Source organism: Rhinopithecus bieti, unplaced genomic scaffold (genome assembly GCF_001698545.2).
Source record: "Rhinopithecus bieti isolate Rb0 unplaced genomic scaffold, ASM169854v2 scaffold_5022, whole genome shotgun sequence".
NCBI classification, from domain to species: Eukaryota; Metazoa; Chordata; class Mammalia; order Primates; family Cercopithecidae; genus Rhinopithecus; species Rhinopithecus bieti.
Window position 1 is genome coordinate 2,325,188 of NW_016804965.1, and position 24,995 is coordinate 2,350,182.

General features: G+C 41.7%; 1 protein-coding gene across 1 annotated transcript in view; it reads right to left on the minus strand.

Moving 5' to 3' along the window:
• Positions 1 to 24,995, minus strand: part of GAD2 (glutamate decarboxylase 2) — an 88,930-nt gene that overhangs the window by 16,107 nt on the left and 47,828 nt on the right. The window contains exons 9-13 of the mRNA XM_017870798.1: positions 19,626 to 19,680; positions 18,040 to 18,156; positions 15,081 to 15,145; positions 7,614 to 7,692; positions 2,305 to 2,454 (exon numbers count right to left, since the gene is read on the minus strand). Coding sequence (XP_017726287.1) covers positions 2,305 to 2,454; positions 7,614 to 7,692; positions 15,081 to 15,145; positions 18,040 to 18,156; positions 19,626 to 19,680 — 466 coding nt within the window. The remainder of the gene's footprint in view (positions 1 to 2,304; positions 2,455 to 7,613; positions 7,693 to 15,080; positions 15,146 to 18,039; positions 18,157 to 19,625; positions 19,681 to 24,995) is intronic.

The window sequence follows — 24,995 nt, forward strand, 5'->3', positions numbered from 1 at the left end:
CCTCTCCACCAAACATAAAGGACCTCGTGGTATCCCAGCTTTCCCTTGTGAACACCATTAGAATCAAAATGGAGTCACGAATGTTAAGAAAACCCTGATAGATAGAGCCAGGGAAAACCATGAAGAGAGGGTTCTCATGCCTTGTATACCAGATAACAAAAACTGTCACAGAAGACTGCAAAAATTACAACCTTGCTCAAAGGTCACCACAACCTTACACACACAAAAAAATACTTCTGCAAAGACATCTGCCTAGCAATTGCCTATCCAGCCTCAGACTGCATCACCCTTGTTATTGATCTTTGTAGCCAAGGATATTTATCTCAAAACAATTATGTAATCTTCCACATTTCTTCCTTTAAAAACTTTTGTTTTCCTTTACCTCCTTTGAATTTGCATACAGTTTACTATGGCATATGTATTCCCATTGTAATGCTTTATTTCCAAATCAACATCTTTTCTTTTAGAGAGACTCTCTCTGTTATTAAGGTTGACACCTTTAATTTCTCCCTTTCTCACTTTCTTACGTCAGGTTTCCTCGAATCCTCTTTTTGCATTTGAGCTTCTACAGTATATACAGCTAGCTCTGTCTATTTATCTCCTGCAGGAGATAAATGAAACTGGCTGGGCAGGCACTAATTTGTGACCTTTAAGTTAAGAATCTGGTCAAAATTAAAAATAAAATCTTTGACCTATCCAGCCTGCTTACATTTAAACATAAACGTAGGCTCCCGGAAGGCTACAGTTAGATCCAAGCAAGTCCTGCACACTGTTGGTTGGTGAGTTTTCCTTGCTGAAAATAGGAGGGATCACCTACAGTTAAATTCAGAGGGAAACACAGAACCTACATAAAAGGAAGTGAGTAGGTATTTCGGGAGATGAGGGGGAAAAAGCTTTGTAACTAGAGGTTATCCCTTGAAATGTCAAAAAATAAGCTATCATGGTGGGCTTTTTACTTTTTCTTTTTTGTTCTCCAAACCTATGCTTTCAGATCGCATTCACCTACCCAGTTCATCAATCACTGGGTAAAACCACGTTAGTAGACAAAACCAATGACAATAACAATAAACACCTGTTAAAATTCAAGGTGTTCTGCTATATAAAGCAAAATGGATTTGTTTTCTAGATGAGTGAGCATTTGAACCAATTTGGCTACAAAAGAAACAAACAATGGTTTTGATTACATTTTTTTAACACAAAATTGTTTATTCTATATAATCCCATGATGTAAAATATACAATTATACGGAAACAAACAAACAAAAAGACCCTTTGTCTCAACAGTAATTAAACCAGGCTGATAGGATTAGGAATGATTCCTATCCATGTATTTTTCCTTAAGGTAGAGTCATTCCTGGGGTACAGGAGACCTGAATCAGGAAAATATGGGGATATTTATTTATATATTTATTTTTAATTTATTTTTTATCATACTTTAAGTTCTAGGGTACATGTGCATAACGTGCAGGTTTGTTACATATGTGTACATTTTTCCTCATGTTGAATGAAGGTATTTAGATGTTAAGTTTAAAGAAAGCAAGGCCTGGCGCAGTGGCTCACGCCTGTAATCCCAGCACTCTGGAAGGCCGAGGCAGGCAGATCATGACGTCAGGAGATCAAGACCATCCTGGCTAACATGGTGAAACCCCATCTCTACTAANTTCCTATCCATGTATTTTCCTTAAGGTAGAGTCATTCCTGGGGTACAGGAGACCTGAATCAGGAAAATATGGGGATATTTATTTATATATTTATTTTAATTTATTTTTTATCATACTTTAAGTTCTAGGGTACATGTGCATAACGTGCAGGTTTGTTACATATGTGTACATTTTCCTCATGTTGAATGAAGGTATTTAGATGTTAAGTTTAAAGAAAGCAAGGCCTGGCGCAGTGGCTCACGCCTGTAATCCCAGCACTCTGGAAGGCCGAGGCAGGCAGATCATGACGTCAGGAGATCAAGACCATCCTGGCTAACATGGTGAAACCCCATCTCTACTAAAAAATACGAAAAAAATATTAGCCAGGCACGGTGGCACGTGCCTGTAGTCCCAGCTACTTGGGAGGCTGAGGCAGGAGAATGATGTGAACTCGGGAGGTGGAGCTCACAGTGAGCCAAGATCGCACCACTGCACTCCAGCCTGGGTGACAGAGTGAGAGACTCCGTCTCAAAAACAAAAAGAGAAAGCAAATCTTGGGTAAGGAATTTCAATTTGGAAATCACTTTTTTTGACATTTCATAATAGGGGTGACCAGATAAAGGTTCTGTTTTTAGTTGTCATTTAGCTGGTCCATACACACTCACCTTTGCCCTCCACATCAGCCATAGTTTAAAAACATCAACGTGGCGTCCACACTGTAAGGCCTTATCTCCAGTGTCATAGGACAGGTCATAATGTTTATCTTGCTGAAAGAGGTAGGAGGCATGCATTTGGTTGCAATTCTGCATCAATCCCTACAAGAGAGAAGAGAAAATTTAGGAAATTCTACTGATTACTCATTAGATTTATATTGGTAAAAATTAATAAGAAAAAAATGAAAGTAAGAGACATTGCATATCTTAGAGAAAGAAAACAAAATGAAAAAAAGAATTCTGGACAGGAGTGTCTAGGTTGTTGTAATGGTCAACTCTGTGGGATCAATGGCTCAGGGTCAAATGTCATGGAGGTTAGCAAGGACACGTTTATACTTTTACTCTCCCTTTTAAGAGAAGGCATTTGTAAAAATCAACTGATAAATAAAAATCATAATCAGAGTACACATTTATATTTAAATGTTCTCCTTCTTTGGGAGAACATCATACTATTCTGGTTTCATTGTGATTAAAATATTTTGGAAACTCTTTGGTTTTGTGAAATATTATTAGTGTGGTTCTTCTAGTATTTCTATCCATATCTAGTTCAAGTACTTTATCATTTAGCTGTTAGGGAGTTTGAGCTCCCTTTGGAAATCATGGCTTTTAAGACAGCTCATTGCTATCATTTTTATATGCTGAAATCTAAAAAAAAAAGAAACAAACAAACAAAAAACAAAAACCACACACACACATTGCAATTTTGAGATGAATTTAAATAACCAATCTTTCAAATGTCATGTTCCTCTCTCAAGAGCGATTAGAGTTTCAGTGCTGCATTCGCATGCTCAATTCCTTGAGACAGTTAAGTGGAAAGTCTCATCGTCAATGGCCATTCATTTGTCCTAGCACTGTAACCTTACTATGGAAATGGGTGGCAAAGTGATTGAATTATTCCATAGAATAGTGACTGAATCATGTTTTCCGACTAAAATAGTATTGCCAGTCTCTTCACTAAAAACCCCGTGTTTCAATTTGTCACGAACCACTGGATGCCTCTGACGATTTTGTTCTCTTCTAATTGTGATTTCACAAAAGCTTTGGCATTTGGTTTTGTTTCTTTTGTGATTCATGACAAAAGAAGACAAGACTAAAGTGTGATCACTTAGTTGAAGTTAGAAGTGAGAACACTTCTGAAAACTGTCCACACTAAAACACAATGCAATGCAATTACAGTTTTAATTTGGTTTTGAAAGACGGAGTGTTGAAATGGTAGACGACAGAACTGGACTCTACCTTGTAGTTTAGGTTTCACATATATTGGAATCCATTCCTTATTTTTCAGAATAAGAAAAATTAAATATGATGTATTTGTATTAGATCAGTAGAAATATACTGAACTCGAAAAAGAAAATTCACTTGAAGACCAATATCGTGAAAATTTGCAACACTCGCTTTTATTTGGTTTCATGGTCACAGAAACTTTGTGCCATTATTCCTCTGGCCATGCAAGCTCACACACTGGTGCCTCAATACTAAGGAAGACCACCTCAGAGAGTGTGGAATGCTGAAAGGATCAGACCTATTCCTACTGTGATAGAAAAAAATAACTCAAAAACACGTGAGCCCTAAAAAAGCTGGACGACTGGGTGTGTGGCTCATGCCTGTAATCCCAACACTTTGGGAGGCAGAGGCGGGTGGATCACGGGATTAGGAAATCGAGACCATCCTGGCTAACACAGTGAAACCCTGTCTCTATTAAAAATACAAAAGATTAGCCGGGCCTGGTGGTGGGCACCTGTAGTTCCAGCTACTTGGGAGGCTGAGGCAGGAGAATGGCACGAACCCGGGAGGTGGACGTTGCAGTGAGCCGAGATCACATCACTGCACTTCAGCCTGGGCGACAGAAAGAGACCACGTCTCACTCAAAAAAAAAAAAAAAAAAAAAAAGCTGGACAGCCGCAGTCTTATTATTGTACTACAACATGACAAGCAAAAGTGAGGCTGTTTTCCCTACAGAAGGCCTTAGTGAGATGATGTCCTGGTTCTCAGCCATGAGACATGAAAAGGTTACAGACCATCATGTCCCAAACTAATGTGTTTTAAAACACATTAATAGTTGCTGTACATAAAGAGATTCCCATGCTCAAATAAATGTAGGAAACTCTGTATCATCTAGTCTTTCTTTTTAGATATTGCAATACATATCAGCCTATTGAGGGCCCTGATAAGCCCTGAAATAATGTAAGTTGTTTTTAACTCTAAACCAATATATCCCAGCCTTTTTAAAACTAAGAACTCTTATTGGGGAACACTTACTACCATCTTATGGAACAGCACTGTTCCTTGGATGCCAATAAAAGAAATGCTGTCAGAGCATCATAACTCTTGGATTTGTAAGGGAATTTAGAGCTCATTTATTCCTACTCAATAAAGGAATCATTTCTACACCCTTTCTAATAAGTGGCTGTCCAATCTCTCTATTTAATCACCTCCCCTTATTAATTTATTCCTACTGTTGGACAGTTTAATTTTTAGAAGTGTTCCTTTTATTGAACCCAAGACAGACCTAAAATTGCAGGGTGTTCTGATCTTGCCATCAAATCCCTACCACCTGGTGTTACTAAACCAGCTCCCCAAAGCCTCAACAAAAACCCCAGTCTCTTCCATTTGAGAGTCCTCTAAATGGTAAAGGCTGCCATCCTCCTCTCAGCCCTTTTCTTTTCTTTTCCTCCCTAGGCTAAACATCCTTAGTTGTTTCAGTCATCCCTCTGACACGTTTACCAATTGGTCCCCACAGTTTGGGATCTAGCTTGATGGAACCCCATGGACAATTTGGTACAGAGCTAAGCAGAGCACTTCAGGTATGGTTTAGCTAGAGGAGAGTGGGAGACCACCACCTTCTCAAGCTGAAACTCCACTTCCTGTATCTCATCAATGTATTTTGTGTGGCATTTTTCTCTTGACTCGTTGTTGACCCTGTAGAGCTAGCATCCTTTGCCTTTTTCACAAGTCCAACAATTTAGCTGTAGAAACAAGCCTTCCTTGTCCAATCAAAATATAACCACAGTATACACAGACCTAAGGGCAGAGACTTACAATGATCTCCAATAACAACGTCCCTTTTTGGATGTGGCTCACTGGTCCAGTCTGTAAAAATCATCTTGTATTCTGATTCCATCCCTACACACATTTACTCTACCTCCTAGTCTCCTCCCATCTGAAACATTAATCAGCTTCTATGTTTTACTCAAACAGTCCGTGAATATTCTGAATGGTACAGGTTAGGTACCAAGCCATAGGCTCTATCCTGGGTAACATCAAATTGCCAGTCAGTAGGTCCTTCCGATGCAGTCATCTAATCAGTTCCAAATCTTTCTATTTTCCTCCGGCTCACATTTCCCTTTTGGTCTGTAAGGACATGATGGGAGCCACTATCAAAACATCTGGTTGAAATCTAAATAACAAAAATTTATTTTCTCCTTTGAGATAATTATAGCTGAGGTTTGCATGAGCTAGGGCAGATGATAATACATTGGACTGTATTTTTAACTGATGAAAACCCAGTCCAAAAGGGTATTTTCCATTGCATTCATCTCATTTTGAGGGGAAGTTTCTGTCTTCAATCCTGTGTCCATATTTTTATTACTGATGAAGACACAGAAGGCATGCTGTGTAAATTTGCAGTTGACAACAGGAGGTATTAAGAACCAACCACAGAGTAGTAACACTCTTTGACCCAGCAATCCCACTTTGAGTCTACTTTGAGAAAATAATCAGGAATGTGATCAAAGGTGTATGTTTAAGGATTCTATCAAGTCACTCTGTAAAACATTGGTTAATATTTTAACCATAGAGATATGGTTCATTGAATTATGTGACAGAATAATATGAGGCCATTACAAATCAGGTTTTGGAAGATCATGCTCATAATATAGTGCAAAGGATAAAGAATAATCAACGTGTATATATGAGGTATATGAGGTAGATGACAGCAATTTTATTATAAATATATATTTATACATTTTAAATATATTTATTTCTAGAAAAAATTGTGGGAGAAAATATTAAAAATGGTAATAATGGTTATCCCTAAGTTATAAAAATTTGAGGTGACTCTAAATTTATTTATATTTTCTGTTCTGCCTCAACTTTCTGACATAGTGTGTTAACTGTATAATTAGAAAAAAAGCAAAGTATTTTTAAGTAAATGAAGATAGATATTTGGCTGGGCACGGTGGCTCATGCCTGTGATCCAGCACTCTGAAAGGCTGAGGTGGACGGATCACTTGAGGCCAGGGGCTCTTGACCAACCTGGCCAACATGGCGAAACCCTCTCTCTACTAAAATCACAAAAATTAGCCAGGTGTGGTGGTGGGCACCTGTAGTCCCAGCTGTTTGGGAGGCTGAGGCATGAGAATCACTTGAACCCAGGAGGCAGAGATTACAGTGAGCCAAGATCGCACCATTCTTCACTCCAGCCTGGGTGACAGAATGAGACGCTGTCTCAAACAAACAAAAAAAAAAGTAAATGAAGATCAACATTTAAAAATTCTTTTAATCTGGGGTTGCTTTAGTAATGCTAAGAAGATAAAATTTAATGGGGATCATCTGAAACTCCTTATTTGGGTTTCATCAGCAAAAAAATGTGGGAGTGAGGAAGTATGAGTCCTGCCTGGCGTCATGGAAGGGAGACGCAGTGGCCTTGACCAACAGTGCTCACCTACTGAGAACGGCCCTAGGCCTGGTCAACAGAACCATCTTGAATGAAAGTGCTCGTTGATGCCGCTCCTCTTTTCTGGTTAATAAGGATGCAGCTTCCTTACACTCTGAATAATGGCTTTAAATATTAAATAGATAGACTGTAATCATGAGAGATAGAACACGCACACATACATATACATGTTATGGACCTGGATCCCAACACTAACCTGAATCCTATATCATGTATATTTCTTATATAGGAAAAATGATCTCTCAGATTCCAGAAAAAAACCTGGAAATTTAATTTTTTGAGAGAGTGACATAGAGGGTCTCTGGATTGGGGGAATGCAGGAACAGTTGAGGAAAGGGATATCATACTGAAAACATGGAGATTAGGTCAAAGTTTATGTTCTGAAAGTTGAGGTCCTCTTACCCTTTCTTCCCCGTTAGGCACCAGACCTTCACCCTGAAGACAGGAATCTAGAAAGGGCTCTCTGGGGAATGTGAGTAGCACCATAGAGAAGACCCGGTGATCCTGACATTTCCAGAGAAAGTTAACCGCACAAAGACAGTCAAACCCACGCGCGAACTGGGACACAGAGTCAGGAGAGACATACCTCTTCTCTAACCAGGAGAGCAGAGCACTGCAAAGGCACTCCCATCATCTTGTGTGGATTCCACGTCACAGAGTTGGCCCTAAAATAAACAAATCATGTAAGCGGGTGGCACTCCACCCTGACAGACTCAGGGCACGTGCAACCGAGCTTCAGTTTCTTGGTACGTTTCTCAGAATCCAGATGGACACTAAGTGTATTTATTTATTTTAATTTACAAAATTAAACAGATTGAGGGGGTACAAGTGTAGATTTCCTACATGCCTATAGGGCGTAGTGGTGAAGTCTGGCCTTTTGGTGTACCCAGCACCCAAATAGTGACCACTGTACCCAATAGATAATTTTTCAACCCTCTCCCCCATCCCATGCTCCCACGACACTGTATTTAGTAAACACAAAGTAGACTCTTAAAGATGTGTGAAAGGAAAATATCTCGGACCCCCAAAATCACTAAGCTAAAGGGAAAAGTCAGGGTGGGAACTGCTTATGGCAAACCTGTCCTCCCATTCTATTCAGTTACCCCTCTGCTCACTGAGATAAATGCATATCTGATTGCCTCCTTTGGAAAGGCAAATCAGAAACTCAAAAGAATGCAACCATTTGTCTCTTATCTACCCATGACCTGGAAGGCCCCTCCGCACTTTGAGTTGTCCCGACTTTCCAGACCAAACCAGTGTTCATCTTACATATGTTGATCAATGTCTTGTATCTCTCTACAATGCATAGAACCAAACTGTGCTCTGACCACCCGGTGCACATGTTGTCAGGACCACCTGAGGCTGTGTCACAGGCATGAGTCCTCAACCCTGGCCAAATAAACTTTCAAAATTAACTGAGACCTGTCTCAGTTTTTCGGAGCTCACACTGCAACTTTTCTTTGTCCACAGAAATAGCAGGTGAGGGTGTGGGTCTCCATGTGGCGTGCCCCAGCTCCAGTGGCCACATGCACCCTGCCTCCACGGTGGTCTCAGGGCACAGCTTAGAGTCATTGGGATCATCCAGTCCAGAGTCTCTCCCTCGGCCAGTGATGGCCAGAGCACCTGGCCAGTGAGGGCGGCGGCCTCCTGTACCTCTATGGTCCTTGCTATCGCAGTGGCCTGGAGCTCAAAGAGAGGGCTCATTTCACGCTTAACTCAATTTTTCCTTTCTAATCAATTGATGCCCAAATTTCTCAGATGCGTCCTTTCCTCGTAGTAGCTTCTGGCGAGGCCCGTGCTTCCATCTGTTTCCTAATCCAGAGTTATTTTCTTTCCAGACTGCAGATGAGATGTGCTGTGGCTCCCACAGCAGGGGAGAGTTCCGTCTTTTTTTGCCTCACACCTTGGGGAAATTTGATGTTCTCTCATCAGTAACAGTGGCTCACACAGCAGAGATTCCCTGCTCAGGGATTTACATTATTTCAAAAGTCTGAGCTGTAGTCCTGGTTCAGATTCCTTTAATAATAATTCTCATTATTTTAATCTGGATTCAGCAATTGTGTTGTAACTGACTCGGTCTCCATTTCATCCTTCACTTGGCACCAGAATTATTTTCGATCTCTGTTTATGGCCCTCTCCTCCTCTGAAATCACTGACAGTTTTCTTTCACCTCCAGCCCAAATTCCAAACTGCAGGGTATGGCTCCTGCAGCCCTTGGGGCAAGCCCCAGCTACGCCTTAGGCCTTGTGCCTCTTCCCTTTTCTTTATCCATTTCATCATGCCAGATTATCTTTTGTTCTCAGAGAATTCTATTATCATACTGCTGGGTCTTATTATGCTATTTCCTTTTCCTGGAACACCATCTCCCTTTGCTTCACTTTGTTAAATCTTGCTTAATTTTTTAAGGCCCCAGATTCTTTCAGTATGATCTCTGTGACCTTGTTTAACTTCTGTGACTTCTCTTCCGCACTTCCACTGTGCTCCTCTTTTGATTCTGGGAAAAGCGACTGCTCCCATTGTGAATGCCATGGCTCACTTCATACATTTACTGGGTAAGATGAGCCTCTGCGCTTGTCTCCAGAGAGACTGAGGGGCCCTGGCAGTGGAGTTCCATGAGTGGCATAAAGGAGGAAGGCAAGTATTACAGTAGAATAACCCGTGGCAGTTGCCTCCAGAGAGCCATGGATTGCTGCCCCGTCTGGCTGTACGACGGACATGGGCTCACCCAGTTCCCACCTCTCTGGGTGTGACAGCCTTGGGAAAAAATGAGAAGCTAGGAAAGACCCCATTCATTCATTTGATGAAGGGCATGTCAGTCAGTCAGAGCGCTCACTGGCCTGGGGATCTTATCTGAGCCAACGAATAGTCTAGCTCAGCTTCTGGTCTTTCTCTGGCTCTGACACTGGTTGTCAGATACATTTATGAATGCAATTGAGGAATTAGAAGCAAAGGTAGTTCATGGTCAGATAACTACCCCTGGAGAGAAGACTAAATGACTTAATGAATAATAACAGCATTGAGGTACTAAAAGTTCCCTCCAAGAAAATATCTCCTTGCTCTGTAGAATGACCCTGGAGTCAGGACCCTAGGCTATAAAGCAGACATAATAGTTAAGGGGGAAGCCCTCAGGAGCCAGATAGTATGGGTTTTCATTCAGGTTTCATCACTTCCTAGCTGTGTGACTTTGAGCAAGTTACTTAACCTCTCTGTGCCTAGATTTCCTCATCTAGAAAAGGAGAATAGTAATAAATATTTAGGTAAAGTGCTTAGAACTGTGCTTAACAGGCAGTGAGCATTAAATAAGGTTGGCTTTTGCTATGGATTTCATCTCCGTCATTTGTGAATTTGGTGACACTGTGCACGTATGTACACACAGCCATTCTATACATTCCATCATGTTCTACGGCTAGATGTCTAACTCTGATAAACTCAGCTTTGTCAATAAGAATGCCTGATGGGAGAGAAAAACAGCTGTCTTCCATGTCTGACTGTGGTGTTTATCTCTACGCGGGGGCCTATTTGTCTTTTCAGAAGAGAAGCTGCCAAGGCTCACAACCACCTGTCACTGAATTCTCTGTCCCACCTTTCTCTCAGAGGCATAAAGATGGCAAAAAAAGATGGCAAAAAGCCCTGCAGATTGATTCGATGACATGGCCTTGATTTAAGAAATGTTGGCAATTTGTTAAAAGCAAAAAACAAAAAAAACAAAAAAAACAGCCTCAGGTTCATTTTAAAACACTTTGCTGTGGGATTCAGTCATGTGGCTTCTGCAGTTTGTATAAGTTGGAGAGAACTGAATCCCACAGGGCTGTTGTAAGACAGCTCCCTGTGCTCTTATTTGTGCCTCAAATCCATAGGCCCCACTCTCTACTGCTCAACCTTCTAGATTGATTCTTTCTCCTCTATATTCTGTGTGCCTGGCACCACTTTCCTTCCAGGCCTCCAGCCTCCAAACCTCACTGTCGTCCTTGGTTTCACTCTTTTCTTCCCCTGTCTTGATACTGCCCCTTACAGTTCTCTCTCCCCGTCTCCTAGGTCCATCCACTTACTTCCTTCTCTGCTACTACAGCTTAGGTCACACTCAGCTTCTCTCCTGTCCTGCACCTGGACGTTCCTAAGAGCTTAACAGCTTCCAGTCTGTCCCTGGCTCCCATCTCCTCTCTAATGCGGAGTTAATGCCAGAACACAGGTGAGATCACATTGCACCTCTGCTCAAAGCCTGCTAGGGCTCCTGCAGCAAAGGTTTTCGATGCGTTTTGTCCCCCCAAGGAATCTGATAATCTCCACGCATAATGGCAGCCACACAGCAGTGACTCCCAGCTCAGGGATCTATGTTCCGCGGAAAGAACCCCCGTGGATTCTGACCTGGCTCTGTGGGAAGGCCCTGGGGGCTGGCCAAGACTTCTGTACCTCCCCTCCATGACCTGGCCACTGCTGTGAAACCATGTCATCCTCCAACCAAACTTGTTTGAACTTTCTCCAAGACATTGTGCACTTTCACACTTGCGTGTCTCTTCAGCCTGAATGCCCTTTTCCATTTCTGCCTGATGAAGTACCCTGTATGCCATGATGCTCAGCTCTAATGTTGCTCTGCTTGGCGAAACCTCTCTGTAATCACAGAAGGAACCATTCCTTTCTCTGTGCTCTCCGATCAGCTTCCATGTCTGTCTCTCCAGTCTTTGCTTCCTTGCCTTGAATTTTAATCCACTGTTCACTGACAATCTTCTCCACTAGATTCTAAACTCCTTGAAGATAGGCTTTATATCATACCCGTCTTTGCACCCACACAGTGCCATGCGCTATGACTTGCATATGACAGAGGTTCAGCAATGATTGAATTAAATCCTGAACGCCTGGCTCTCAGGGCGGGCGTGAGGGTAACTGGTGATGCGGCAGAAACTGCACCAGCACCTTCAGCTGGGACTGAAAGCCTTGAGAGTGGAACACATCAGAGGATGATTACGGTAAGCAGCAGCCTGTGGGCAGGAGGGACTAAAGACCAGTCAGTATGATGCAGAGGCCAGTGCGGCGGCTCACGCCTGTAATACCAGCATTTTGGGAGGCTGAGTCGAGTAGATCACTTGAGGTCAGGAGTTCAAGATCAGCCTGGCCAACATGGTGAAATCCCATCTCTACTAAAAATACAAACAAGCAAGCAAGCAAACAAACAAATTGGCCAGGCATGGCAGTGCATACCTGTAACCCCAGCTACTCAGGAGGTTGAGGCAGGAGAATTGCTTGAACCCAGGAGGCAGAGGTTGCAGTGAGGCAAGATTGCACCACCACACTCCAGCCTGGGTGACAGAGTGAGACTCCACCTCAAAAATAAATAAATAAAAAGAAAAAGAAATAAAAGGACAATACACAGAGTCATGCTCTGGAGTCTCAGGGCTTGTGGCATACCCTCTCAGCAGCATTTTGACAGTGCTAGCAAGGAAGAGAGCTGTTTTCTGAGTATTTGGTTGGTTCTCAAAGGGGATGCCAGTCAGGGGTCCAGGTGTTTGTGCCATTTTATTTATTTATTTATTTATTTATTTTTATTTTTTAAATTTTTTTAGAGATGGGGTCTCACTCTGTTGCCCAGGCTGGAGTGCAGTGGTGCCATCATAGCTCACTGTAGCCTTGAATTCCTGGGCTCCAGTGATCTTCCTGCCTCACTCAGTCTCCTGAGTAGCTAGGACCACAGCCATGCATGCCACCATGCCTGGCCAATTAAAAAAAAAAAAATCTTTTTGTAGAGATGGAGTCTCACTCTGTTACCCAGGTGGGTCTTGAACTCCTGGCCTCAATGATCCGTCCACCTCTGCCTCCCAAAGACCTGGGATTACAAGCAAGAGCCACTGTGCCCGGTCCCCTTGTGCCATTTTGTGTGAGAATGGCATTCAGATCCCCTGTGACTACGAAGGAGCCTCTGGATTTGGGGACAAGAATTGACCATGGATTTCCTCTACTTTTAGAGTGAGTTCTAAACTTTGGTTTGCGGAGCTTGAAAACATGTCATTCCCTAAGTGAGACACATTTCTTTCTTAAACTTGTGGCCATACACATTAAGTGGTTTCCACTGGTCTTCCAACTGTATTCACTTAGAAAGTATGCCTTTTGCTAATAAGTCAGTGAGAGAGGGGTATCCTCGGGTAAATGGGTAGCTAAGGGGATTCTGCTCAGAGTGGAACACCAGTAGCCCCCTCATTTTTAGGACTTCATATATGGTTATTCCATTTGAAAAGTTTAGTTACAGTACAGTTTCAAGAATTGTGGCAGTACAAGGGAACTCTGTGTTCCCTGATGAACGTTCTAAGCTTTGCTCTCAAATAATAGTCTTTGGTACAGAATCGTGTGGGTGTTTATTTTTCTAAGGCTCAGGGTAGGTAATTTAGTGAGTTTTTAAGTGGAAGATGTGCCAGGACTTTCAGCACGTGCAGTCGCAGGTGGCATCAAAGGTAAAGTAACAGACTTTTTGTGCCAGTCAGAAACTCACAGAAGAGAAAGACCTGTAGACAGGCCACCTCTCTTGAAAGCACATGAATTTAATTCTTGTTCTGATCGTGCGGGCAGGCACCTTTCAAGTTGTTCTCTTTCTCTCTCTTTTATTGTCTCTCTCTGTTTACTTCATTGCCTCTTCCTTAAGTTTCTGCATTCTTGCAGATCTTCATGGTGGAAAGGGATTAAGCCTGGGAGAAGCCCCAAGGGTCCAAGAGCAGAGGCCTGGCACTGGCTGACTCTGGGAGGGAGACACACCTACCCTCATCCACCAGCGTCTAAATGGGGCCCTGCAATCAGAACTTGGGGGGCTCCAGGTGCCTTAACCCAGCTGTGCCCAGGCCAGGCCCTGACCCCGGCCATCAGACTCAGGGACAGTGACCCTTCTGACATGGGCCTTAGCTGGTATAACCCAACTCTTTTTTGCTTTCTTTCCACTAATTCAGCGGGACGCTCTTGACTCCAGCCCAGTCACCCTACCCCTCTCTTTCCACACTCACGGGTTCTCTGTGCGTTTTAGGCCCGGGTGTCACATCACACACCCTACGCAGCCACTCTGGCCTGGGCCTTCCGCATGCCCAGGGCTCACAAGTGCTTCTGCGCTCCATCAGCGTCTCTCCTTGTCCTGGAACAGAAACTGTGCCAAGATGTCTAGTGGCAGAGCCAGTGTGACGCTTTTGCTGGGCAGCATCTGGGGACTTGGCAGGGGATGGTGGGCATTTGGCAGTCTCTGATGAATTCAGGCTTTCTTGGTCGCCTGGAGTGTCAGAGCTCACCACTGTGTCTGACCTGCCATGTTGTGATGAGAGAACTGGGCTCCCCTTGCATGTGGTTCAGAACCAGAGCCTGTATTTTGCATTCTGTTTTTCTCTTTTCTTTGGACCTGAATGTGCTTTATGCTAATCAGATACCACTGCCTTTGTGTTTTTCAGCATTTCTCAACAGTCTTCTGCGTAGGCTCTAAATAAAAGGTGCTCTGCAGCATCAGTCGGAGCTGTGTCGGAGGAAGGTTATTCCGGGAATGAAACCATGAGATGAGGCTATTGCTAGTATGTTTCACTTTAAGTGAACTGGCAATCTTAGACCCCAAGCCAAAACTTTCAACACTGATAAGTTATAAGGTGCTTATTTGCTTTGCAAAATTATTTGTTTTTTTTTTTTTTTTTTTTTTTTTTTTAAGCAGTGGATATTATCCTTTTATGAAACATGAAAGCTATAAATCTTCTCCCTAGAAAAACGTGGGTTGCCTGCAGGTTTTAAACAAGTTTTGTGGTTGGTGCAGAGATCCCAGGAATAGACCCTAGATAGGAATCTCTATGTCTGGAAGACATTCTACCTGGGTCACTTGATGTGTATTCTGATTTTTCTGTTGTTTACACATAATATTTACATATTTGCTTTTTCTGTTATTTACCCATATTCATGAATGTAACATCACATAAGGTAAGGAACAAAAGCACTGAATAGAGTGAGCTCACTCAGTATTCCAAGAGTTCCTGGAAATTGATTGTAATTTGTGTTTCACAGTTAGCTTTTAACACTTTATGTTGTTAATAAGAAAAATGCAACATACCTCTCCACGCCACTCAGTTTCCACTTGTGTTTTCGGGACATCAGTAATCCTCCACCCCAAGCTGCCTGAAAAAAGATCATACAAGGAAAATGGTAGCAGTTTGTCATTGCCTAGATTTCTATAGTCTGGTGTCTTCCAGACTAATGAGAGTCTCTTAGGGTGAAAATGATCTCCTTGACCCCAGGCCACTTAGGAAGTTGACCACCTTCTTCTGGCACTAACCTTCAGAGTTTACACTGAAGGGCCATTCTAAGGTCTCCAGACTCCATCCCACATTTATATGGGTGTAAGGAGCCACCTTGGAGGCATAGTTCTTGGTCCACAGGAGAGGGAGAAAGACCCTCTCCCAAACCTATCACCGGCACTGTTAGTCCTCGTGAAGTCATGTTCTCAGAATGAGAAACCCTGTGGTCCCCACAGTGTAAGGCAGAGAAGATGGGCAGGAGGGGCATTAAACAGCTTCCAGGTTGCAGGGAAAACTCTTTTGACAAGTCTAAATGATTCCAGAAATAGGAAGTGGCTTCATAACTCTATTTCACTGATGTGTGATTTTGGATAATTTCTGGGTCCAAAAAACCCCCACCCAAAATCCACAAGCAGCAAAGATTCATACCAGTTAATTAGCTAAGCAATTAGAACACATCTTAAAATTTTGTACTTGATCAATGTTGAAGATTTGAATTGGTGTAGTAATCTCCTTTAAAAACAGAATGTCAAGATGGAGATTAATTTGGAAGTATTAACTTTCTTTCCTCTGTGTGTACAATTAATTCTAGGATAATTTTAAAGGGATTATAAAATTCCTTTTTGATATAATTGCTTCCCCCCACCTTTTGTTGTAAGTTCAGTTCTTTTTTAGTTTTGTTTTGTTTTTGAGACAGAGTTTTGCTTTTGTCACACAGGCTAGAGTGCAATGGTGTGATCTTGGCTCACTGCAACCTCTCTGCCTCCCGGGTTCAAGCAATTCTCCTGTCTCAGCCTCCCAAGCAGCTGGGATTACAGGCACCCGCCATCACACCTGGCTAATTTTTGTCTTTTTAGTAGAGATGAGATTTCACCATGCTGGCCAGGCTGGTCTTGAGCTCCTGACTTCTGGTGATCCACCTGCCTCCGCCTCCCAAAGTGCTGGGATTACAGGCATGAGCCACTGCGCCTGGCCCAGTTCTTTTGCACTTTGAAAAATTATCTAATATTCCAAACGTGTACTATTTTAAGATTCTTTCTACTTTATAGAATGTATGAATGTTAAAGCTAATAAGAGTAAGTGGTAAACTTGGTATGTTTCAAAGAAAAGCTAATAAAACTGGTTAAAAGATTCCCTAGTTCTAATTTAAGTAGGAGACCCAGAGGAATGGCCCATAGCTTCTGCTGGCTCAGGACACACAGACATTCTCATTTTTGAAGTTGTCAGGTAATCCTCTTCCTGAATCAGCCAGCAAGGCCTAACAGGGTTTCCAGTCCTGAGGCCCAGGTCACTAATGGCACTGGGCGGTTCAGTCTTTTCTCAGTGTCCTCATACGTAAAATGAAAGGGGCTCTGGTAGCCCAATGAACGACTCACATGTGAATCAGGCAGAGTAAAGAAGATGGGTGATTGCTTTGCAGGAATACTCTGGAATAATGGAAATGCTAAGTCTGTGGAAATGTTCTGCTCCTAAAGAAAAGAGCATTAATGAGGCCGGGCACGGTGGCTCACGCCTGTAATCCCAGCACTTTGGGAGGCCAAGGCAGGTGGATCACCTTAGGTCAGGAGTTTGAGAGCAGCCAATATGGAGAATCCCGTCTCTACTAAAAATGCAAAAATTAGCTGGGCATGGGTGCGCACGCCTATAATCTCAGCTACTCGGGAGGCTGAGGCAGGAGAATTGCTTGAACCCTGGAGGCAGAGGTTGCAGTGAGCTGAGATCACGTCACTGCAGTCCAGCCTGGGTGACAGAGCAAGACTCTGTCTCAAAAAGGAAAAAAAAAGAGCATTAATTTGGTCTGAATAATTATTATAAAGCCAAAATGATCTAGCCAGGGCTAGATCATTGTTATAGCCCTGGCTTAGACCCAGTGCTGGCCCATGACAATATAAGGATCTTGCGCTCGAATGAACATCAACTTATGCCTTCCTTCATTGAGAAAGTCTTGCAATGAAAAAATTATCAGCTGAGCCAAGCATCGCGCTTAGTTTGTGATGGTTTGTGATTGATAATGGTTTGGCACAAACTCTTTATCTCATATGGATCACTAATAGTTTGCAGGTGGCAGCTAATCTTCAAACCACACTTGGAGTAATACTAATGTAAACTTAAATCCCTTCAGTCCTAAAACTTAACACATTTTTTTTCATTGGAAAATGTTCTGGAGGGAACACCTTCATTATTTTTTAGTGTGACAAGGCCTGAAGTCAAAACGTTTCAAATATAATCTATCTTCTTAGCTGACCAAGCTAAAGAATTGGAACTTTGGTGGTCCTTATTTAGGAGGAAGTTGTCAAGCCTATTTTCCTCTAAATATAGGAATATCTAACTTGAGCTTCAGTTGTTGTTGTTGTTGTTGTTGTTGTTTAATTCTCTGGGTTTCCTACATAAATGCAACTCCTTTTTACTCTTTTGACCATTCCGGTAAGTGAGGAAGAGTGGGACTGTGTGCGTAGGTTATATTACTCCATGAATGCAATGGCTCCATGAATTGAGAACAAAGTGGTCAGCTTGGGTACTGATTATAGAAATACAAATATTACCATGTTGGGGACATTAAGGTATAATCAGCCTCGGGATGCTTCTGGTGCATGGTGTGTACTGCGTGAGTTGTGTGCTAATTTGCTTCAGCCATCTTTAAAAGCTTTAATATCACCACTCTGAAAATAAGCTGATCAAGTTAAAAAAAAAAAAAAGAAAAGAAATTTCCTTCGTGTATACCAGATGAAAAACATCCAAGGACATTTTAGTGGCCAGTCCCTATGGGATACTTACATCCACATGCATCCAGATCTTATACTTTTTGCAAATGTCAGCGACAGCTAAGAGCGGATCAAATGCTCCATACACGGTGGTTCCAGCTGTGGCACTCACGAGGAAAGGAACAAATCCCTGTGCAAACGAGAAAGCCCCAAATCATGGGAAACAGAGTCAAGGGTTCTTTTAAAAAGCTGATTCGAAGCAATGGGAATTCTCTCCTTAACAGACTCGTCTGAATTTGGGGTAGTAGCAGAAGAGTTACTGACATCCCGAGGCCTGCGACAAATTGATGTTCACTCTCTGGAATCTGAGTTCTCTAGGCCATGCTGTTGGACCTGACTGTGTCTTATAAGAACAGACATTTCGATTCTCAGAAGAAGCTGTAGTGAACCCAGAGGCTGTCAAGGGATGTCCCCGATACATGTATATATTCCCGGTAGACTTTCTGGCCCTTTTAACCCCCTTTGCTCACTTTCAAGTGTTCCTTATTCACACCGAGGCCTCCGAACTTCATAAATCCCCTAGAGTGAGTAGGCAGGAGAATGAAGAGAAGTAGCTTTGACCAGCCCATTATTCCTATTTGGAAAATGCCCAGATAATTCATTTGGCATTTCAGCACGGAGGAGCTAAAATACTAAGCCATGACTTTTATCCGTCTAACTAGTCCTCAGTCTCTCTGGCCATGGCTAAATGAAAACTGATTGAAATAACAGGCTGGAAGAAGGCAGGAGAATGCCACAGACAGGATCGCCATAGTCCCTCATTCCATAAGGACTCTGTCCTGTCTATAGAATGTGATGTTACGGTGTCAGTCTTTAGGTGGCAGCAAAGGTTTAATCTTGTAGTTGATGTTACTGGAAGTAGTCCTAGTACCTGCACAAGAAGGAGGGAAACCTGCTGCTGCTGCCTGCACTTAGTAAACCAAAACCAAACGAGTAAGGGCATATGAACGTAAATAATGATTTCTGAGTTCCTAATAATAAAATGCATGTGTATCTTATTAAATCAGGAACTGTAGATTATATCTACCAAATGGTAAACAGAGAATTCTAGAAACAAATTCTCTGATTTGTGAGCCATTCCAGGTTGTAAATGACTTTCTAGAGCTTTGGGAATCTTGGCCAGGCATTCAGAACTTGTTACTTCTAAAAAGAGTTCTAAATTGCTTCCTGCAAAATAAGATGTCTGGAGAGCCAATGCTAACATCATGCACCTAGACAGGAAAAACTGGCCCCTTTTGAAGAACCGCACCAGAGTCCCTCACATACTGCATTAGCATTCTGCTATTTCCCTGCCTCCGAAAATACTCTTTCAAATGTATGTGTGTTTCATGCTAACCCTCAGTACTTAGGAAGACAAATGCTTTGGAAACTCTCACTGTATCTCTGTATGTAATATTTATTCAGCAATTTAAACTTTTCTAAAGCAGAGCCTATAATCCAGAGAAATAAATAGTGACTGGATGCAGAATTCTACATTCTCATTAAATCTGGGAAATTGAGGTTTGGATCCTTTTTTAAAAATAAAACCAAAACACACTTTGTTCTCTGCTGGATGAAAATAGAAATATGGGCTGGATAAAGATCCTGGCAGAAACTTACTTTCTGTTTGGCTTCAAGAATCCTTCTTTCAAGATCAGATGGGATCATTTTCCCTCTGGAAGGAAAAATAAATACAGTTTGCTTTGAATAATTTGCTTCATCATCTTTACAATGTAAGTGGCCGTAGGAGAGTAAAGTCCAACCCTAAACTGTTGATAACAATACTTGGTGAAAACAACTGCTTGACTGTTTCCAGGAAGGATGCATTTGGCCATGTTAGCAACCTCCAGAGAGCTATTTTGACTTAAAGAATGTTTCTCTGCCTCCCGTACCACGATCATTACAATAGTAAGCAAAGCAGTATCTGTGTTTTTGTTTTAGGAAAAGCATTTTTAGGGTTGAAAGGATGTTTGAAACGTGAGCCCATGAATTTTTGGCCTTCTTTATGCTTTTAGCACTTGGAATGTCATTAGGTAGCTCATCCAGATGTTTCAGAATGGATTTTCTGTTCCTGCTGTTTCAATGGTATGTGAAATTGCAGGTCGGTTTATTAAAAGATTTGGAATAAAAAGGTTTTTCTGAACTCTCCTTTCATTGCCAAACATTTTGCTCCAAATCAGGCTTGTTTTAACTGAATTAAGAGGATGACTTAATAAGAAGGTTCTGTGCACAGCAGAGGGTCATGGTAATCGTTCTACGGAGAACAACATAATACGGTCAGGAGTCTGCAAAACGTGTCAGAAATGATAGTCATGCCTCATCCAGGCAGGTAAATGCATCCCTTAAAGCAGTGATTTTCAACCTGATCAGATCAGGCTGTACTAAAGCACCTTGCTCCTGCTCTGATATAAACAAAATGTTCAAATTTCTGAGAAAATGTGGGTATTATCTTTACCTTTCACATAAAGTTTAAAGCACATTAAATTGCCATAGTGTTTTTGCAGGTAAACAAGAAAATTGAGAATGAGAACTCTTAGAAATTGTTTTTTGCAAATCTTGAATTTTACCCAAGTTTACCACAAGTTAAACACCTTTGCTTGGGAGAATTTTGAGTAGACTAGCTTAACAATCATTATTTGCTCATTAAATCATATCATACCTAACATTTTATTAAGTGTAAGGCATTAAGATGGCACTGAGGAGTCCATTCGAATTAGAAGGGGCTCCAAGACATGCCTGATTCTAGTTGAACCTTCTCATTTTTCAAATAAGGCAACAGCCTGAGAGGAGAAGTGACTGCCCAAGATCAAATAGCGGTAAAAGTCCAGGGAGTAACTAGAAATATAATCTAAGCTTACAAAACAAACTCAAAGGTGCCAAACATATAGGAAACCTGTTTGGAAAGGTTGGATTATTTTAAGATAAAATAAATCTTTCAAGATCACATCTGACTTTCATGAACCAGAGGTGTTATCCAAACCTGCTGGGAAAACAGTAATGAACGTATAGTCTGTTTCTTTCCTATATCAGCGAGATTTGGGCAGGAGGAGGGAGTAGGCTTGTCAAACCATCAACTCATGCACCTCTGGCAGATTGGAAAGAAATGGGGGTGGCTCTAGTCTCTCCTGGACACTCTGCCTTCCAAACCTATATTTGTTTTGTCTATTTAGGACGCAGAGCCTGAGATATGGCAGGTGGTAGATAAACATTTGCTGGAGGAATATGACTAGAAGGGAAAGTTTAACCTAAGTCTAGTAATATGTTTACCTTAATGTCTGACCAGATAGTGAATAGGGAGGCCTTGGGGGAGGAAATTTGCCATCTTTTTCTCTATTTTAGAATTGGCCGAATTACCTTAGAATGCTGGTTCTTAAAATTTAGTGAGCATAATAATTACCCAAGTCCCTGTTTAAAATGCATGGCCCCATTCTTAGGGATTTTGATTTAGTAGGTCAGCATAGGACCCCGGAATTAATTCATCCCACAAATATTTATTGCACACTTGCTGAGTGCCAAGCAGTGTTGTAGGAACTGGGGTAGCAGGGTAAACGAGACAGCTTCTACTCTCCAGGGCTTCCATGCTATCAAGGGAGCCAAATGAACTGATAAATAGACAAATATGCACAAGAATCTGCATGTTCATCAGTCACTCAGGTGATTCTGATGAAGGAAGACCTGGGTCCATATGTTAAGAAAAGCTGCTTGGGACATTTTAGCCTGGGAGGTATTTAACTGTGTAACACACTAAGTACTTTTCATATGTGCCATGGTTTGGAGCCTTCATGGCTGCAGGGCACTGAGCAGAAGGAGCTCCAGATGTAGCTTTGTCCATCCCCTGCCTGTCCATATGTTGCGGGGACAGAGATGACTGGGTGACAACCAGCAGATTGTCCCCTGCAGATTAGAGGTTGTCTCGTCAGTCCTGGTCTTTCTGCACAAGCATCGCCTCGTGCCTGGGAGGCTTTGGATGGCGACTGTTCCATACTCTTTGTGTGGTCCAAAAGTATTTCTATAACGTAAGCATATATCTTTAATAATTACATATCCAGCCTTTAAGCTTACAATTAAGTAGCCACTGATGCTTTAGAACACTGCTCTCAGTTAGCTGTTAGTGTTTAAGAAGGGACTGCTACTAAAGTCAGGGCCATTGAAACAGACTGCTGCTTTGGACAAGGTGTTTTGCATTAAGATGCTTGGTTAGCAGTAGCCTTTAGGAAGTCATATGACGCTGGCCAGGTGCGGTGGCTCGCGCCTATAATCCCAGTAATTTGGGAGGCCGAGGCAGGCAGATCACAAGGTCAAGATATTGAGACCATCCTGGCCAACATGGTGAAAGCTCGTCTCTACTAAAGATAGAAAAATTAGCTGGGCATGGTGGTGCATGCCTATAGTCCCAGCTACTTCGGGTGGCTGAGGCAGGAGAATTGCTTGAACCTGGGCGGCGGAGGTTGCAGTGAGCTGAGATCGTGCTACTGCACTCCAGCCTGGGTGACAGAGTGAGACTCCATTTCAAAAAAAAAAAAAAAAAAAAGTCATATGATGCTATAGGGTCAGATAGCTCCCTTAAGTTGACTGGGCAAAATCCCAGGAAGAACGACAGGTAGAACCACCAGCGGGAAAGATCTTCTGTTTGTGGGAAGAAGCAAAAAGACACAGAATGTATCTCGGACCATGGTCCCAGATTCATGCCTAACTCCCCATAGCTCCAAAGGAAAGAACTGATTATCTTACCAAAGAAAGCAGGTTACTGGAGAGTCTGTATTTCTAGGCAGGCTTGCAGATGGTCACATATGGGGTGCTTGAGTCACTAGTTGACCCTGTTCATTGGCCCTGCTGAAACTAGAGATACTAACAGCCTTTCCTAAGTGAGTAGGGCTTAGCTCTATTCCTAAAAACATGAGTGCAAAGAAGAAAGTATTCATATATCCTTCCTATTAGAAATTGACTAAAGGTTATATAATAGCAACACTACCAGCAGCAATGATAAATGACTAGTTTTAGAAGCAGTAACTGTGAGATCCCTGCTCCTCCTCCTGACCCTACGAGATAGTTATTTTGCACTTACGGTGCAGATTAGGAAACTGAGGTTCAGAAAGGCAGTTGACTATGGTTAAAATCTTGAAATCTGGAGATAGAATAGTGGGTTCCTGCCACAGATCATATATGCTAACTGTGTGTAGTTGAAGTATTTTCTTGTTTTTACTCATTTATAAAATGATAATAGTATTTGTCTCAGATTTGTATGAGAGTTAAATAAGAGAGTAGGTATAAACAATATTAAGCAAACTCTGCCTAACATTTGGTAACCACTAGATGCCTGTTTGACAGTCTAACGCTGTTATGTTGTTATTAGCAGTAGTATTGTTATTGTTATCATTAGCATTATGTGACTTGCAGAATGTCACACAGCTAGCAGGAGGCAGATTTCAAATCTAGAGCTGTCTGATAGCAAAACCTAGCCTCTTGGCACTGTACAACTACCTTGACTTAACAAAAAAATTTTTCAGGTTGAGTTCTACGATTGTAATGACATGTGCAAAATGTCCATGTGGTTTTCTGGAAGCCTCCTGAATTGAGTAGTCCAGTGACCCCAATTACTGCTATCAGCACTGGCTAGTAAATAATAAAAGCATGTAACCTCGTCTTAAAACATATTTGACGATGTTGTTCTACCTAGTGTAGCATCCAAATGCAATAGCAGTAACAAAAACCTGCTAGTTGTTTGTTTATATTTGCTTTTCAAACTGGTCAGTGCTAGGCAAAACTATCCTATCAAGATAGCAAGGAGAGTTAATGCATGTAGGTGAATTTTCAAATTGCACAGACTGTGTAGTGACTAGAGAAATTGCGTAGACTCACTTGGGGAAAACACTGTTGAAGATGAATTGCAGAGAAGCAGCAAAAATTGCCAGAGATTTCTCCTGGGGAAAAGAGCTCCCCATGTCTTTACATAGCTGATACTAACATGGGTAGCCTGTCTTGGGAAAGGATCCTAAGATAACTAAACTAACAAAAGTCAAAACTGACCATTTAAGAAGTACTTGTATTACAAAACCAAGTCCTTTGCAAAGAATTTTACCAGAATTATAAATAGTGAACTTTCTATTCGTTATAAATAATGAAATCCAAATACATAGTTGGATTTGGAAAAAGAACTTTAACTGTAATGATCAATATTTTTCTCTTTTAAGATTTATTTTCCAATGTGCGCAATTGAATCACTTAGCATTATTGTCAGGTTATAAGAAAAGGATATTTTGGGTGATTTTTTTGTGTATAATTCTAGTAATATTTATTCTTTCCATTGACTTCCTCCAAAAGCATTTACTTAGCACACATACTATGACTATACAACAACGCAAGTGATGTGCAACTGAGACTCCAGTCATGATATGGTAAGGAGATATTTTCTTTTGTCTATGAAACCTCATTACTGCTGCCCTTGAAGGGTAGTATTAGAGCTGACAGGGAGGTATATGATGAGGGAAACTGTATGGGCAAGAAAGTGTGCTGACCACCTCACATCACTCCTCCTTCTCCCCAAACTACTGTCTGTCTTCCCTAAAAGTATCTGTAGAGAGAGAGAGAAAAAAGGACTATGATAAAAGTTCAAGTTACCATGTAAGAAACCATGCTTGGCTACTCTAAATAAATAACTTTGGAGTCCAAGAGGAAATCAAGATGGCAATTACAGAACATTAAAAATTAATGACATGAGAATAAAACTTATAAAAACATGAGAAGCATCCTAAATCATTCTCAGAGGAAAATGTATAGCCCTGAGTGCTTCTGAAATTAAATAACAGAGAATAAAAATAACTAAATTGATTAATCCAAAAAGCTGGGGAAACAGCAACAGTGTGGGCAGAAAGAAGAAATAATTTTTTTTTTTTTTTTGAGACGGAGTCTCGCTCTGTTGCCCAGGCTGGAGTGCAGTGGCCGGATCTCAGCTCACTGCAAGCTCCACCTCCTGGGCTTACACCATTCTCC